A 14,800-nucleotide genomic window follows, 5' to 3' on the forward strand; every position below is an offset into this window, starting at 1 on the left:
AGGAGTATACCAAAAACTGGTTCGAGTCTAACAAAGAACTGAAAAGCAGTTATGAATCTAATCTATTTCAGTTATTATCATTCATTATTTAACAATGAATTTTTCCTCCTCACTTTTTCTTAAATCATGGCTTTTAATGCTTGTGACAGGTTCCAACCAGCAAGCATTTAACCTGGATAAATTGGATTATATAGTAGCTTAAAAATCTTGCTTGTTACTTACCTGTATCTGGGTTTAAAATGACAAAAAGAAATTAAAATTGGAGCCTTTTGAGCCTCGTTAATTCAATAGATTTAGACAGAAAAATCCAATATTCAGAGCAATGTTGATATTTCAAGAGAATCAATTTTTAAAAAGTTAAGAAGTGCCTTTCTGAGCTAGTGATGAATTGGAATACTGCAAGAATCACACGCAAAAAGGTTGTGGTGGCTGACGGTAGCCAGGCATGTAGTATTTGCCTTCTTTCAGGTAAAGTAGCTAAGGTAAAAAGATAAAAGGACCTTATACTTTGATGAGACATTAAAAAATGATTGAGCGTGCTTACAGCTGTATCTCAGTGGTATTATGTAAATTAGGCTATAAGCAAAGCATCTGTTCTCTAATGTTCCTGCTATTAAAGGATGTACACAATAGCTCTACAGTAAATACAAACAGCTTAACAGTATATGAAGTATTCACAAGATGTAAGGCTTATTTGGAGAGGAACGCATCATAATGGACTTGAATTCTTTCCTATTTAAGAGAGAAGAATTTTTGATGAAAAAACTGTAATGTGGATATTCTAAATGTTCTTATTACATTAGTTGCCCCCATTCAAAACCTCCTTGATTATGGAGGATTGCTGTTAAGTGAACTTGAGCAGTGGTTTCTAAGCTTTTTAAAATTTCTTTCTTTTAAATTCTCCCCCAGACTTTAAATTCCCGAGACTTTCTTTTAAATTCTCCCCCAGCTAACCCTGTGTTTTGAAAGAATTGTTTGCCACTGTTTGCATATGTTAATTAATGGCTGATGTCTTCTCTTTTTTAATAAATCAAAGATAGAATATATAAATAACATGTATGTATATCTATCTATATATAGATATAACTATATGTCTATATATGCATACAGAGAGAGACATACACAGAGTTATATATATAACTGTTGTATGAGCTCTGCACAGAATGAGATAACCATAAAAGAGGATTATCACATTTGGCTGATGTAATTTCAATTAAAAGCACAGAAACTTGGTAGTTTATCTGTCTTGTATATTTTTAAAGTGTTTTATTTATGTTCAGTTTTTAAAAATATTCATAATAGGCCAGGTCCAGAGGCTGAGGTGGGAGGATTGCTTGAAGCCAGGAGTTAAAGACCAGCCTTGGCAACATACTAAGACCTTGTTTCTACAAAAAATAAAAAATTAGCTGAGTGTGCTGGCATGCATCTGTAGTCTCAGCTACTTAGGAGGCTGAGGCAGGAGGATCGCCTGAGCCCAGGAGTTGCAGTTTGTTTGAGGCTTCAGTGAGCCATGATCATGCCACTGCATTCCAGCCTGAGCAGCAGAGTGAGACCCTGTTTCAAAAAAAACAAAAATTCATTTTAAATCACAGAACCTGATAAAATACTTTTATGCATCTTTAGACCCTTAAAATATTAGGTAGGATAACTACCAAAATAGCTTCTATAGTCAGGTTTTAATTATCTAGAGTAGCACTGTCCAATGGAAATATAAACCATAGAAATATGAACCACAAATGTAGTTTTAAAGTTCTGTTTTTGTTTTTGTTTTTGTTTTTGAGACAGAATCTTGCTGTTGCCCAGGCTAGAGTGCAGTGGCGCGGATCTTGGCTCACTGCAAGTTCTGCCTCCCAGGTTCACGCCATTCTCCATTTTAAATAGTAAAAAAAGATGAAGTTAATTTTAATAATGTATGTACCACAGTATATTCAAAATATTATCATTTCAACATGAAAACCACATAAAAATTATTGAAGATCAACCAAAAAGGAATTGTATTTGAAAAACACTAGGAATTCTTACAGTTCAGTAAGGGGAAGAAAACATATAATCAATTGAAAAAATAGGCAAGAAACCTGAACAGGCCTTTATGGAAGAGGATATACAAATGACAAAAAAATGTAAAATATATAGTCAACTTTATTAATAATTTTGGCAATACAAATTAAAACCATAGTAGAAAAGATAGCTGAGCACAGACTCCAGAAGAATGAGGACAGACTGGAATGCAACTGCACCTCTGAATCTTCCTTTCACCATCTCTGAACAAAGAAAACCATTAATGTGTAATGCCTAAGCCTTCATTTCCACCTTCCAGATCTCCCGCCACTTTACTTTTGGCAAATTTTAACCATGAACCATGTAAGCAAGAGTCTAAGTAATTTAGTTCCCATTATAGACAGGTAGACAGTTGAACAAGCCAGCACAATGAGAGTCTACTACACATTCATCATACTTGCTAAAATTTAAAAGACTGATGGTACCAAAGGTCCAGGCTGTGGAATGGCTGGAGTTCTCATACATTGCTAGTGGTAGTATAAATTGGTAGAACTTTATTTGGAAACTTTAGCTTCTTTAACGTGTTAAGTTAAATACATGTAACCTAATACCCAGCCAAAAAAAAAAAAAAAGAGAGAGAGAGAGAGACATGTACAAAAACATTCATAGAAGCATTATTTACAGTAGCCCAAATCTGGAAACAACCCAAATGACCCAACAGGAGAATGGATATTTGTGGTATAGTCATTATAAAATCTTAGGACTCAATGAAAATAAATTACAGGTACATAGTTTAGCTGGATGAATCACTTGGACACAAAAATATATACTGCATGATTCCATTAGTATCAAATTCAAAACAACGCAAAATTAATTTATGGTGTTAGAAAGCAGGTTAGTGAATACCTTTGGGAAAGTGTTTGGAGGATGTCTAGGGAGACTACTGGGGTGTGGGCAACATTTTGTTTATTAGCAGGGTCTTGGTAACATGGACATACATTTTGGTGAATCCATTTTGCCATAAACTTAAGTACTTTTTTGTGTGTTCCTGATATACTTTGATGGAAAAGCTTAAAAATAAATAACTTGCAAACTTTAAAAATTATTCAGATATTTTACTTTTTTTTTTTTACTTGTACTAAGTCTTCAATACTCAGGGTGTATTTTATTTATAACACATCCTAATTCAGACTAGCCACATTTCAAGTATTCAGTAGCCAGCCACATGTGACTAATGGATACCCTATTGGGCATTGTGGGTCTATGGCCTCGCCATTTTAGAGCTTCTATGGAGTTAGACTTTATTTCAGGGCTCTAGTTGGAGTATTAATTAGGAATAATAGGAGATTATTCCTCCCAAGGAACTCATCTTAATTTTACTGCTTCTTTTGGTTCTATAGAATATTTTCCATATAAAAACAGATGGTTCTTTTTATATGCAAGTTCACAAGACACCTCATATGTCATTGTTTTGGTTTTTTGTTCGTATTGCTTTATTACCATTCTTCTCATAACCACCTTTTTTAAAAGCAAACTTTTCATTGAAGGTGTGACATACATACCTAAGAGAACACAAATTATAGCCCAATGAATTTTTACAAAGTATAAACATACCCATTGTGTGTATCCCAGAAATAGAACAATAGAGTGCCCAGAAATCATATATTTACAGTCAATTGATTTTTGACAGAGGTGCCAAGAATACACAATGAAGAAAGGACAGTCACTTCAATAAATGGTGTTAGGACAACTGGATGTCCACATGCAGAAGATTGAAATTAGACCCTTATTTCACACCATGTATAAAAATCAACCCAAAATGAAGTAAAGACTTATATGTAAGACCTGAAGCTATAAAACTATTAGAAGAAAACCTAGAGGAGAAGCTCTATGACATTGGTGTGGGCAATGATTTTTTCTGGATAGACAAAATAGCAAAAAAGAGACAAATGGGATTACATCAAACTAAAAAGCTTCTGAACAGTGAAGGAAATAGTCAACAAGGTGAAGAGACTACTTACAGAATGAGAGAAAATATTTACAAAACATACATAAGGAGCTAATATTCAAAATATATGAGGAACTCAACCCAATAGCAAGAAAACAACCTGATTTTTAAAATGGGTGAAGGATCTGAGTGGACATTTCTCAAAAGAAGACATATAAATGGCCAACAGCTATGTGAAAAAATGCTAATATCACTAATCATCAGGGAAATGCAAATCAAAACCACAATGAGATATTCCCTCATACCTGTTAGAATAGCTGTTATTCCCTCATATCTGTTAGAATAGCAAAAGGAAAGTGTTGGTGAGCATGTGGAGAAAAGGGAACCCTTTCACACTTTTGGTGGAAATACAAATTAATATAGCCATTAAGGAAAATAGTATGGAGGTTCCTTAAAAAATTATCCAACTACCATATGATCCCACAGTCCCACTGTTGGGAATATATCCGAAGGAACTGAAATCAGTCTACCAAAGAGATACCTGCACTCCCATGTTTGTTGCAGCACTATTCACAATAGCCAAGATATGGAATCAATTAACAGATGAATGGATTTTTAAAATGTGTATACATACACACAGAGACACAGTCATGTGTGTGTATTGTATATACTATCTCCCACTCTATAACTTGCCCTTTCACTCTTGTAATCATATCTTTTGATTAATTTCTTAATTTTAATGTAGTCCAATTTAATTTAAATATTTTCATTTGTGTTTAATGCTTCTTTGTGTCCTGCTAGAAAAATCTCTGCCTGCCTGCAGCGTTAGTATATTTGCCTATTTTTTTCTAAAAGCATTATTATTTACCAGTCATACTTAGCTCTAAAATCCCCCTGGAATTAATTTTTGTATATGGAGTGAGGTAGGAGGTTAAGATTCATTATTTTATATATGGATATCCAATTTACATTAGTACTATGTTGTCTCCATTGTAACTTACAGACTTTCATATATGGGTCTGTTCTGGCTTTTTTTTTTAGATGGAGTCTCACTCTGTCACCCACGCAGGAGTACAATGGCACGATCTCGGCTCACTGCAAGCTCCACCTCCCTGGTTTATGCTATTCTCCTGCCTAAGCCTCCCGAGTAGCTGGGACTACAGGCTCCCGCCACCATGCCCAGCTAATTTTTTTTTTTTGTATTTTTAGTAGAGACGGGGTTTCACTGTGTTATCCAGGATGGTCTCGATCTCCTGACCTCATGAGCCACCGTGCCCCGCCTGTTCTGGGCTCCTTATTCTATCACAACCAAGTTTTTTGGTAAAATCAAGTAAAGTGGTATATGTGTGGGTCGTTCTTAAGATGAGGGAATTCTAGAGTTAAGTGAAATTAATTTATTCAAGATGTCCTAGGAAGCAGTATTAGAACATTTATCCTTTAACTGGAAGAAGTTACATATTATCAGTAATAGAGCCAAGCTTAGTTGTCAAAACCTCTGACTTTGAAACATATAAAGGGTTCTTTAGTTCCAAACTTTTTTTTTTTTCTTTTCTGAAATGGGGCCTTGCTCTGTCACCCAGGCTGGAGTACAGTGGCACAATCCCAGAGCTCACTGCAGCCTCAACCTCCCAGGCTCAAGCAGTTCTCCCACTTCAGCTTCCTGAGTAACTAGGACCACAGGTGTGTGCCACTACATCTGACTGATTTTTTTTGTGTGTGGTAGAAAAGGGTCTTGCTATGTTGCCCAGGCAGGTCTTGAACTCCTGGGCTCAAGTGATCCTCCTGCCTCAGCCTCCCAAAGTGCTGGAATTACAGGTATAAGCCACTGTACCCAGTCTACCTCTGGACTTTCAATTATATATCCTTATTAGTAAATGATGTTTTAACATATAACCTAATGTATGTATTAAATATATTTATTAAGTTTTATATTGTATATGTAGTATACATATATTACTACATTAATATGTTTCTTTCTTTATAAAACACAAAATTGAAAATGAAAGGAAATCATAACATAGAAATAGAAATTCTAATGTTTTCTTTCTACACCTCTGTATCAGCCAAGATGGGCTAGGTTGTGTGTGTTATCAACTCTCAAATTTCAGTGGCTTAAAACAACACATGTTTATTGTCTGATTCTCCATATCCATTGTGGTTTGGCTTCAACACTCCTCTGTATTGTATTATTCTCTGAATTGTTCAACACTCTGGCACCCAGACTGACACGGCATCCACCAGCTGGAGGCTTGCTGGTCATCAGGACAGAAGGAAAAAGAATGGGGAATTAACACTTAAGGCTTTGGCCTAGATGTGACACATGGCACTTCTGCACACATTTCATTGGCCAAAACAAGTTACGTGTTCCTAATTTCAGGGAAGAAAAGTCCTAACCTTGTGCCCAGGCAGAGAAATGGACATATTTTAGACAGCGTTAAAAGTGGTCACCTCTCCCATGATCAGTTTTGGAAAACACAGCCCAGGATTTGTGTTTGTCTAAGAATATAGACACACAAAGAGAAGTCCATTCAGCTTCTTCCATTATTTTATGTTTTTAAAACACTGCAGTTGAGTAATGAGTCTACTACAACTACAGGCATAGTGGTCTCTCTTGCTTAAAACTCTATAATGGATTCTTTGGCACTCATTATATAACTCAGACACCTTAATATAGCCTACAAGCCCGACCTTTCCAGCTTCAACTCACTCCACTCACACCGCACCTCAGAGACCTCAGACTGGCCATTCAGTTCCTTGAAGGGAGACATGTGCTCCCTACTTCTGTCTTGAATGTTTTTCTTCCTTTTCTCTTTGTTTTTGCCTCATCACTCTGTAGCTTTAAGATCAGATATTTCTTCCAGGAAGCCCTCTCTGACCCCCAGAGTACATCAAATCCTCTGTGTTCTACACTCTCATAATACCCTATACTTTGCTTCCAGAGAAGCCATTCCATTTTATAAGTGTATTTTTACACTACTCTTTGTTCAGTCAATTTCTCTAATTAGAGTACAAGCTCCAAGGGGTAAGAATCAAGTCTGTTTTGCTCACCACTGTATGCTATTCCTTGTGTTTAGCCCAGTTACTGGCATATATTAAGAGCTTGTTAAATATTGAGTTTGGTTATGGTTTTATATTTTAGGTCTGTGACCTTTTGTTTGTTTGTTTGTTTGTTTGTTTGTTTTTGAGATGGAGCTTCGCTCTGTCACCCAGGCTGGAGTGTGGTGGCACAATCTCGGCTCACTGCAACCTCCGCTTCCCGGGTTCACACCATTCCCCTGCCTTAGCCTCCTGAGTAGCTGGGACTACAGGCACCCACCACCATGCCCAGCTAATTTTTTGTATTTTGGTAGAGATAGGGTTTCACCGTGTTAGCCAGGGTGGTCTTGATCTCCTGACCTCGTGATCTGCCCGCCTCGGCCTTCCAAAATTCTGAATTACAAGCGTGAGCCACCATGCCTGGCCAGGTCTGTGACATTTGTGTAGTCTATAGAAAACATATCTGAGATATTTATACAGTCCATAGAGAATGATTTGATAAGAAGATGTAAATCACACAAACTGCAAACACATGCTTGTTCTGTGCCTCTATGTCTTAGGGAGTCTGAGAGAGTCCAAGGTCAGAATGTTTTCCCTGTTCTCTCTGAATTGAAATATACCCTCACATAGATTTTCACTTTCTTTAGATGTTTTTCCCTTTCTCATTTTTTGAGTGATGATTTTATGTTTAAAGTGAGAGCCATAGAGTCAGGGGATATATCACATTTAACATAAATGGCAGTAAAACTGCCCAAGCAATGAGTGTATTATATAGGCATAGTTAATAAACAAGCTGTGTGATATTAAGCTATGTTTCTCTCTAGCTTTCTGGAGATAGTACTGAATTCCCAAAACAAAGTGTGATTTGTTTTTTGTGATAGTGTGCATCAGCAAAAGGGCATATATTAGATGCTTGGAAATGCTTTGCTATAGATGTATGTCTTTTCACTATTTGTCTTCATATACAAGTATTGGGGGAAACTTTAGTCGTTTCTGTTTCTCTTTTCAGAAAGAATAATAATTTTTTTCACTTTCTTATCTATATGTTTCATTGTGGACTGTTAGTACTGTTCTTCATTTAAAATGCAAGTGTTCTAATAATCTACAATCATAACCTTATGGTAGAACTCATACAGACATTGTAATCTCTAAGCCTTTGAAAGTAGTGTTCTTCATTTTTATTCTAGAAGAGAGCTACTGCTTCTCATCAATAAGAGAGTGGGTTTAAAAGGAACATGAGTAAGGATTATATTTGCAGAGCCTTTCTATTTATTCAACAGTATTGTTGAATAAAAATGTTTCTTAAGTATCATTTTCCCTCGACATATGTGGGGGATTGGTTCCAGAATCACGCTCCCCCCGCCACTACATATTCCAAAATTCATGCATACTCAAGTCCCACAGTTGCTTCTAGGACATCAGCCATTGGTACTTGGGTTTTGTAGCCTGCAAATACTATATTTTTTTATTGTGGTTGGTTCAAAAAAAATTCACATATAAGTGGACCCCCCACAGTTCAAACTCATGTTGTTCAAGGGTTAGCTATATCTATTTTGTAGCAGAAGCTCAGTCAACTTAGAAAGAGAATGACCTTTTCTATGAAACTTAATTTTGTTTCAAACAATAACATTCTGATAAGAGCTGAGTTTTACTCTTTTGTTAGCACTGTCAGTTTTCTCAACTATAGAATGGTAATGATAAAATAACCATCTCGGCTGGGCATGGTGGCTCACTCTTTTAATCCCAGCACTTTGGGAGGCTGAGGTGGGTGGATCACCTGAGGTCGGGAGTTTGAGACCAGCCTGACCAACATGAAGAAACCCCGTCGCTACTAAAAATATAAAATAGGCCAGGCATGGTGGCGCATGCCTGTAATCCCAGCTTCTCAACAGGAGAATCACGAACCCGGGAGGTGGAGGTTGTGGTGAGTCGAGATCGCGCCATTGCACTCCAACCTGGGCAACGAGAGCAAAACTCCCATCTGAAAAACAAACAAATGAAACAAAACAAAAAACAAAATAACCATCTCATGAAGTTCTTGTGAGGAGTAAATAAGATAGTACATTTAAAATACTTATCCCAGCACCTGGCATATAACAAACACTTCGTATATTTTAGATTTACTATGAGACTTCGTCTAAAGTTAACCTCTTAGGTATTTGTTTTCCTCTGTTCCTCCCCTCTTGTTTTTCTCTAAATTGTCATCAAAGATAAATTTCTAAAACAAAAATGTGATTGTGTAACTACCTCTTTGATATCATCTTTTCAGCTTTAAAAACCTTTAGTGATTTCCTGTTGTCTGAAGAGGAATGCCTCAAATACATGGATGGTATTCAGCAGCTTCCCACGTGGCCCTAGGCTTCCTTCCCAAACCATCTTCTGCCTTGACCACCCACTGGGTTGCAGCCCAAATAGGCCACATAGTGTTATTTTGCTCCCTTGGCTTGTTGTCTTCCTCTGTCTAGAATTCCTGCTGTAGGCCTCACCTCCTCATCACCCCACAACCTGAAGAAACAGTTGTCCGTAGGAAACTCAAAGATTCCTCTTCTTTCTAGGCAGAATTTTTGGTTCCTGTTTATGCATCTCTTTTTAGCATTTATTATGATATCGAAGGTAGTTCTATATGTCTTGCTGTCTTACTAGCTCATGAGTTTCTTCACAGCAGAGGCCATATTTTATTCATCATTGTGATAACACTGATGAGTGTCACTAGAACTCAGTAGGCACTCAGTAAAAATTGTTGAAGTAATGTATTAATATTTGGTTTAATTTTATTTTGATTTCAGTGTGTTTTTATTCTAGGTCCTTGGCCTTGTCCAAAACATGAGTGTTTTCCAGTGTCCAAAATGTAAACACAAAACTCATATTTTTGGTGCTGATGGTGCAAGGAAACTAGCACAGACCCTTGGTCTTGAAGTTCTAGGTAAGACTGTGGGATGTTCTTTTGCAGAAGAAGTGGCAGAAGGGAAAGTGGGGATGAGGCTTGATGATTAAGAGTGTCTCAGAGGCCGGGTGCAGAGGCTCACGCCTGTAATCCCAGCACTTTGGGAGGCCGAGGTGGGCAGATCATGAGGTCAGGAGATTGAGACCATCCTGGCTACCACGGTGAAACCCCGTCTGTACTAAAAAATACAAAAAAACTAGCTGGGCGAGGTGGCAGGCGCCTGTAGTCCCAGCTATTCGGGAGGCTGAGGCAGGAGAATGGTGTGAACCCGGGAAGCGGAGCTTGCAGTGAGCCGAGATCGTGCCACTGCACTCCAGCCTGGGTGACAGAGTGAGACTCCATCTCAAAAAAAAAAAGAGTGTCTCAGAAAATGATGATTTGCTTTTGGCTTTGTGTATTTAAATTAATATAGCACAGTTCTATATGTGTTACCCTTTCTTTGGCTTTTTTGAATAGGTTTGTTCTGGCAAGTATGATAATAATTTCTATTTTAAATAAAAATTGTTTATAATTTAAATTTGAGAAGAGAGTTTTGTGGTCTAAGTACTGTAGTTTGAAGCCATATTTTAAATGATGGTCACCAATGTGTTTGCTAAGTTGGTTGTACATCTCTCAGTATAAACAGGTATACATTAAAATATCTGTTCTGTATGTTGTAAAAACCTCTAGAAGTGTTCGTTCTTAGTACATATATAAAAATGCCTTCCTGATTAATTCTGTATTTGTTCGTCTTTCTTTTTAGAATGACAGTATTTACTGTTTTCTATAATATTTAATGTGTTTGATATGTCTATAAAATATGGCACCTGAAATTTACATTGTACACACCGTTCATGGCACTGAACTGAAGAGTTCATTAGTGCTATGAAGAGAACTAAAATCATGTGTTAAATAAGCAAAACACAGGTTTTTGATAAAAGATGATGTTCCAAAAATCCACAGGCAACTTAACAGACTTTTTAGAAAACATGTTTTGATATTCTAATTGTGAATGAGTTTCTGTTCTTGCCAAAGGCAGATGTTAGATGCTGAATAAGGAAGGCATAGAGTGAATTATTAGACTTAGGTAGTTAAAAATTAAGATCCCTAGAGATCAAGGAATTTCAAAACATTCTCTGTTATAATTGAGTTTCTAAAAGTTGATGTTAAATATATTATTGTTATGCATTTGCACTATAGCAGCCACTACAATACCAGGTGAATACTAATGATATATTTTGATACATTGCTATAATTATAGCCACTAATTATATTCTGCAACTGTTTTTCATTTAACCCAGAAAGTTCAATTTTCCAAATCTGCATAATAACAGTTTGACATTCACTTATATAATAAAGTAAATGTGTAATTATAATGGCATTATTGAATTATACTGACAACATTATAATTTCCTAACTTACAAATGAGCTGAACAATTTCCTAAGTCAGTTACTTAGAATTTGAAACATTTCATTGAGAAACAATGGTATATATGGAAGTTACATTTTAACCAACAGCTCACAAATGTACAATTACCCTAAAAATGTATCAGAAACACTGATTACTGATCAGAAAAATTGGATGGTGCCCTAGACTGCTATGTCGGACAGTGTTAGGGAAAAATCATTTAGAGTTCCTCGTTAGGGCACATCCCCTCCTTTTAATGTATTCATGGGTCCCATGGTGTCTCCCATGAAGTGGAGCAGGGCTTCAATTATGAAGAGGCTGGAGCTGGGAATGAGGAACTGCAATCAGGGAGAAAGCTTTCGCAGCTATGGCCTCTTGGCCAGTTGAACCTCCCGGGAACCCTTATTTGTCCTTTACTGACTCCCTGGCAGACTCTTAATTCAGTGGGTTGTGTTTTAAATGATTATTTGGCACGATAGCTCTTCAGAACCTTATCTATATTTACCTACAGGGATAGTTTATGCATAGTAGTTAAGGTCTCAGACCATCTCACAGAAAACCCTTTAACCTATTATATGTCTGAAATGTTCCCTCGTTTCTTTCAGACTTGGCACCTCAAAGATACTTCTCAGACTCAGACTGCTCCTCACTCACTTTTACTTTTTAAAAATCCCTGTCTAGATACAACCATTAGCCCATTACCATTCTTACTATGCCACCTGTTTTTAACAAGACTTTTCCCCTTCTTGGTCTAATCTTCTGTGTCTGTAGGTAGGATTGTGAGTATCTGGAGAGCAGAAATGATGTCAATAGATGGCTATATAAAGGAGAAGGTTTTACTCTTTTACCTTCCATTTATGCAGTAGAAAAGAAATCATTCATGATTCTTTACTAGAATGACAGTTCATAAATTGAGAGGAAAAAATTTCATTTCTAAGCATTTTCTATAACATTTTTTTCTGCCTGCTCCTGTGACAGTTTCCTACAGTCCAAAGTTGATCTAGAGAATAGGAATCAAATTTAATGAAAAGCTAATCCTTAAATGGCTACTGAAATACCATGTATTTGTCATTTGGCCATTGGATATTGAGGAAAGACTTATAGTTTATGATCACAACATTTGACAAGAGAAGCAGGAAATAACATTTCCTTTTCCATGTACTTCATAATATATATTGTAATATTTTTATAACATACTTCTTTTGCATTATTTAAATTGCCTGACATGGTGCTAAATGACTTATTTGAATAAAACACCACATACACGTATGTTTTAATAACCTTTGCATGGATTTGGAGTGGTTCTGAGAACGCTAAGTACCAAGGCAAGTCAACTTTTCCACTTAAGACCCCACTCACTGCACTTTAAATCTCAGTCTTGATAGACTTCGTTTGTGATAGTGTGCTGGAAAGAGTATATTGGATGAGGGGTCAGAATTCAGGTCAGCTCTTAAATTCCACTGCCTGATAGTGGTATGTCCTCAAGAAAACACACCTCTCCCACCTCAGTCTGTATTTTGAAGGTTCTTATTATATGCTTGCTGAGATCTCACCAAGCTCACAGGTTATATATGGTGCTACATAGGCTAGTAAATAATAAGAGAAAAATAATAATTCTGTCTGATAAAGAGACAGATAGTTGAGATAACAGGTCTGTTCTACTTTTGACCAGTTCTTTGAGCTCACTCCATTTGCCAACATCAGGAAGGTTATTTTGTTGTTTTTTTTTTTTTGGGCTACTTTGTCTCACCATATTTTGCTCTTCAGTTTCCTCTTATTATGTGACATGATGTGTCTATAACAGATATTGATGGGAAAAATCATTTGCAAACGTCTTCTAAGCCATTGCTTGCTTGGAGACTTCCAGCAAAGGATAAATCAGAGGCCTCATCCCTTGATGGGGTGCCACAGCACTTTTCCATATAAATAAATGCAATCACTGTACTACTCTAAAGTAGAGTATTTTGTTTGTAATTCTCATTTGAAATTTCTTTTTCAGAGATTTAGCAATTAGAAGATAGTCAATTTGAATCAATTTAGTTCAGATTTTGTTTCTTTCCATAGTTCAAATAGTGAGGTTCAAAATGCCTATATAAACTTTTCTGGTTCTAATGGATGTCTGCTGGGTTCTTTTAGGAGACATTCCCTTACACCTTAATATAAGGGAAGCTTCAGATACAGGCCAGCCAATTGTGTTTTCACAGCCTGAAAGTGATGAGGTAAGTTTCATTTTTGGATATATATTTTTATTTCTTTTTATATACTTTTGGAAATATAGAAAGAAAGTTGGGAAGATTAAGCCTATATATTCATAGTGCATATATATTTAAACAAGGATTATTTAACTTGTCCAGAACATCTTTAAGTTACTATTATGTACAGTAAGCTTCCAGTGCTGGCTCTAAATTATCAGCTGAACAAGTTTACCTACAGAGGATCATCACCCAACCAGTTTTCTCATGAAAAGCATGAACATTACAGTTTGTAAAATTCTTATATTGCTGGCTAGCAATATCTAACTGCCCAAGTTTATTATATTTCAGTATTAGAAGTTCAACTGATTGGAGAAGGAAGCCTAATGCAAGAAAGTATTGAATTGGATATAAGGTAATTGTGTAAACAATTAGAGGTGGAATTTTTTTTCTTTCCTTTTTTTCCAGACAGGGTTTTGCTCTGTCACCCAGGCTGGAGTACAGTTGTGCAATCCCAGCTCACTGCAGCCTTGACTTCCCATGCTCAAGCAATCTTCCCATCTCAGCCGCCCCCTCCTGAGTAGCTAGGACCACAGGTGCACAGCACCATGCCCTGCTAGTTTTTTTAAATTTTTTGGTTTTTTTGTGGAGACGGGGTCTCACTATGTTGCCCAGGTTGGTCTCGAACTCCTGGACTCAAGTTATCCTCCCATCTTGGCCTCCCAAAGTCCTGAGATTATAGGCATGAGCCACCATGCCCAGCCTAGAGATGAAATTTTCATTGCATTTATTTTAACAAATATAACTGGGAAGGTGAGGTGAAAAGACTAGTAGTGTTTCATTAGCCAACATCTTTGGAGATATAGTTGATATATTTTCAAAATTACTGCTACATAAAATCTTTAAGCATATAATATTTTAATCTTTTTAAAAATAGAAATAAAATGAGTCATACATATTTTTTCTTTCCTAAATAACACTTGCTATTTAACTTGGAAACTGAATCGTCATCTGACACGTTGGTTTGGATGTTGTTCCTTTGTTGAACAGCCCCAATCAATCTTCTAATAGTTTTTCTTTTGTTTTTCTTTTCCTTAACTAATGGGTATAGCTTTACAGTATTGGTATTTTTTCTAAACATAACTACTGCTCTTTATATTCTAGTTTGTTTCCTTTAATCTTCTGTGAATTGGAAAATAAAAGAGCCAAGTTTGGTTAGAGCTGTAAAGTAAGAGTAAATGAACAGGAATCTTGGACAAGTAAAGTATATTCATTTTGAGTGATCTGTTTCCTGC

At 36.5% G+C, this 14,800-nt stretch overlaps 1 protein-coding gene across 5 annotated transcripts in view; it reads left to right on the forward strand.

Annotated features, from left to right (window-relative positions):
* The window catches only part of NUBPL (NUBP iron-sulfur cluster assembly factor, mitochondrial), a 363,982-nt gene that overhangs the window by 250,862 nt on the left and 98,320 nt on the right, over nucleotides 1-14,800 (forward strand). For all 5 annotated transcript variants that reach the window (XM_073010899.1, XM_073010898.1, XM_073010901.1 and 2 more), the window contains 2 exons: nucleotides 9,785-9,905; nucleotides 13,450-13,532. In XM_073010899.1, coding sequence (XP_072867000.1) covers nucleotides 9,785-9,905; nucleotides 13,450-13,532 — 204 coding nt within the window. The remainder of the gene's footprint in view (nucleotides 1-9,784; nucleotides 9,906-13,449; nucleotides 13,533-14,800) is intronic.

This window comes from Chlorocebus sabaeus, chromosome 24, assembly GCF_047675955.1.
Source record: "Chlorocebus sabaeus isolate Y175 chromosome 24, mChlSab1.0.hap1, whole genome shotgun sequence".
In the NCBI taxonomy this organism is placed as follows: Eukaryota; Metazoa; Chordata; class Mammalia; order Primates; family Cercopithecidae; genus Chlorocebus; species Chlorocebus sabaeus.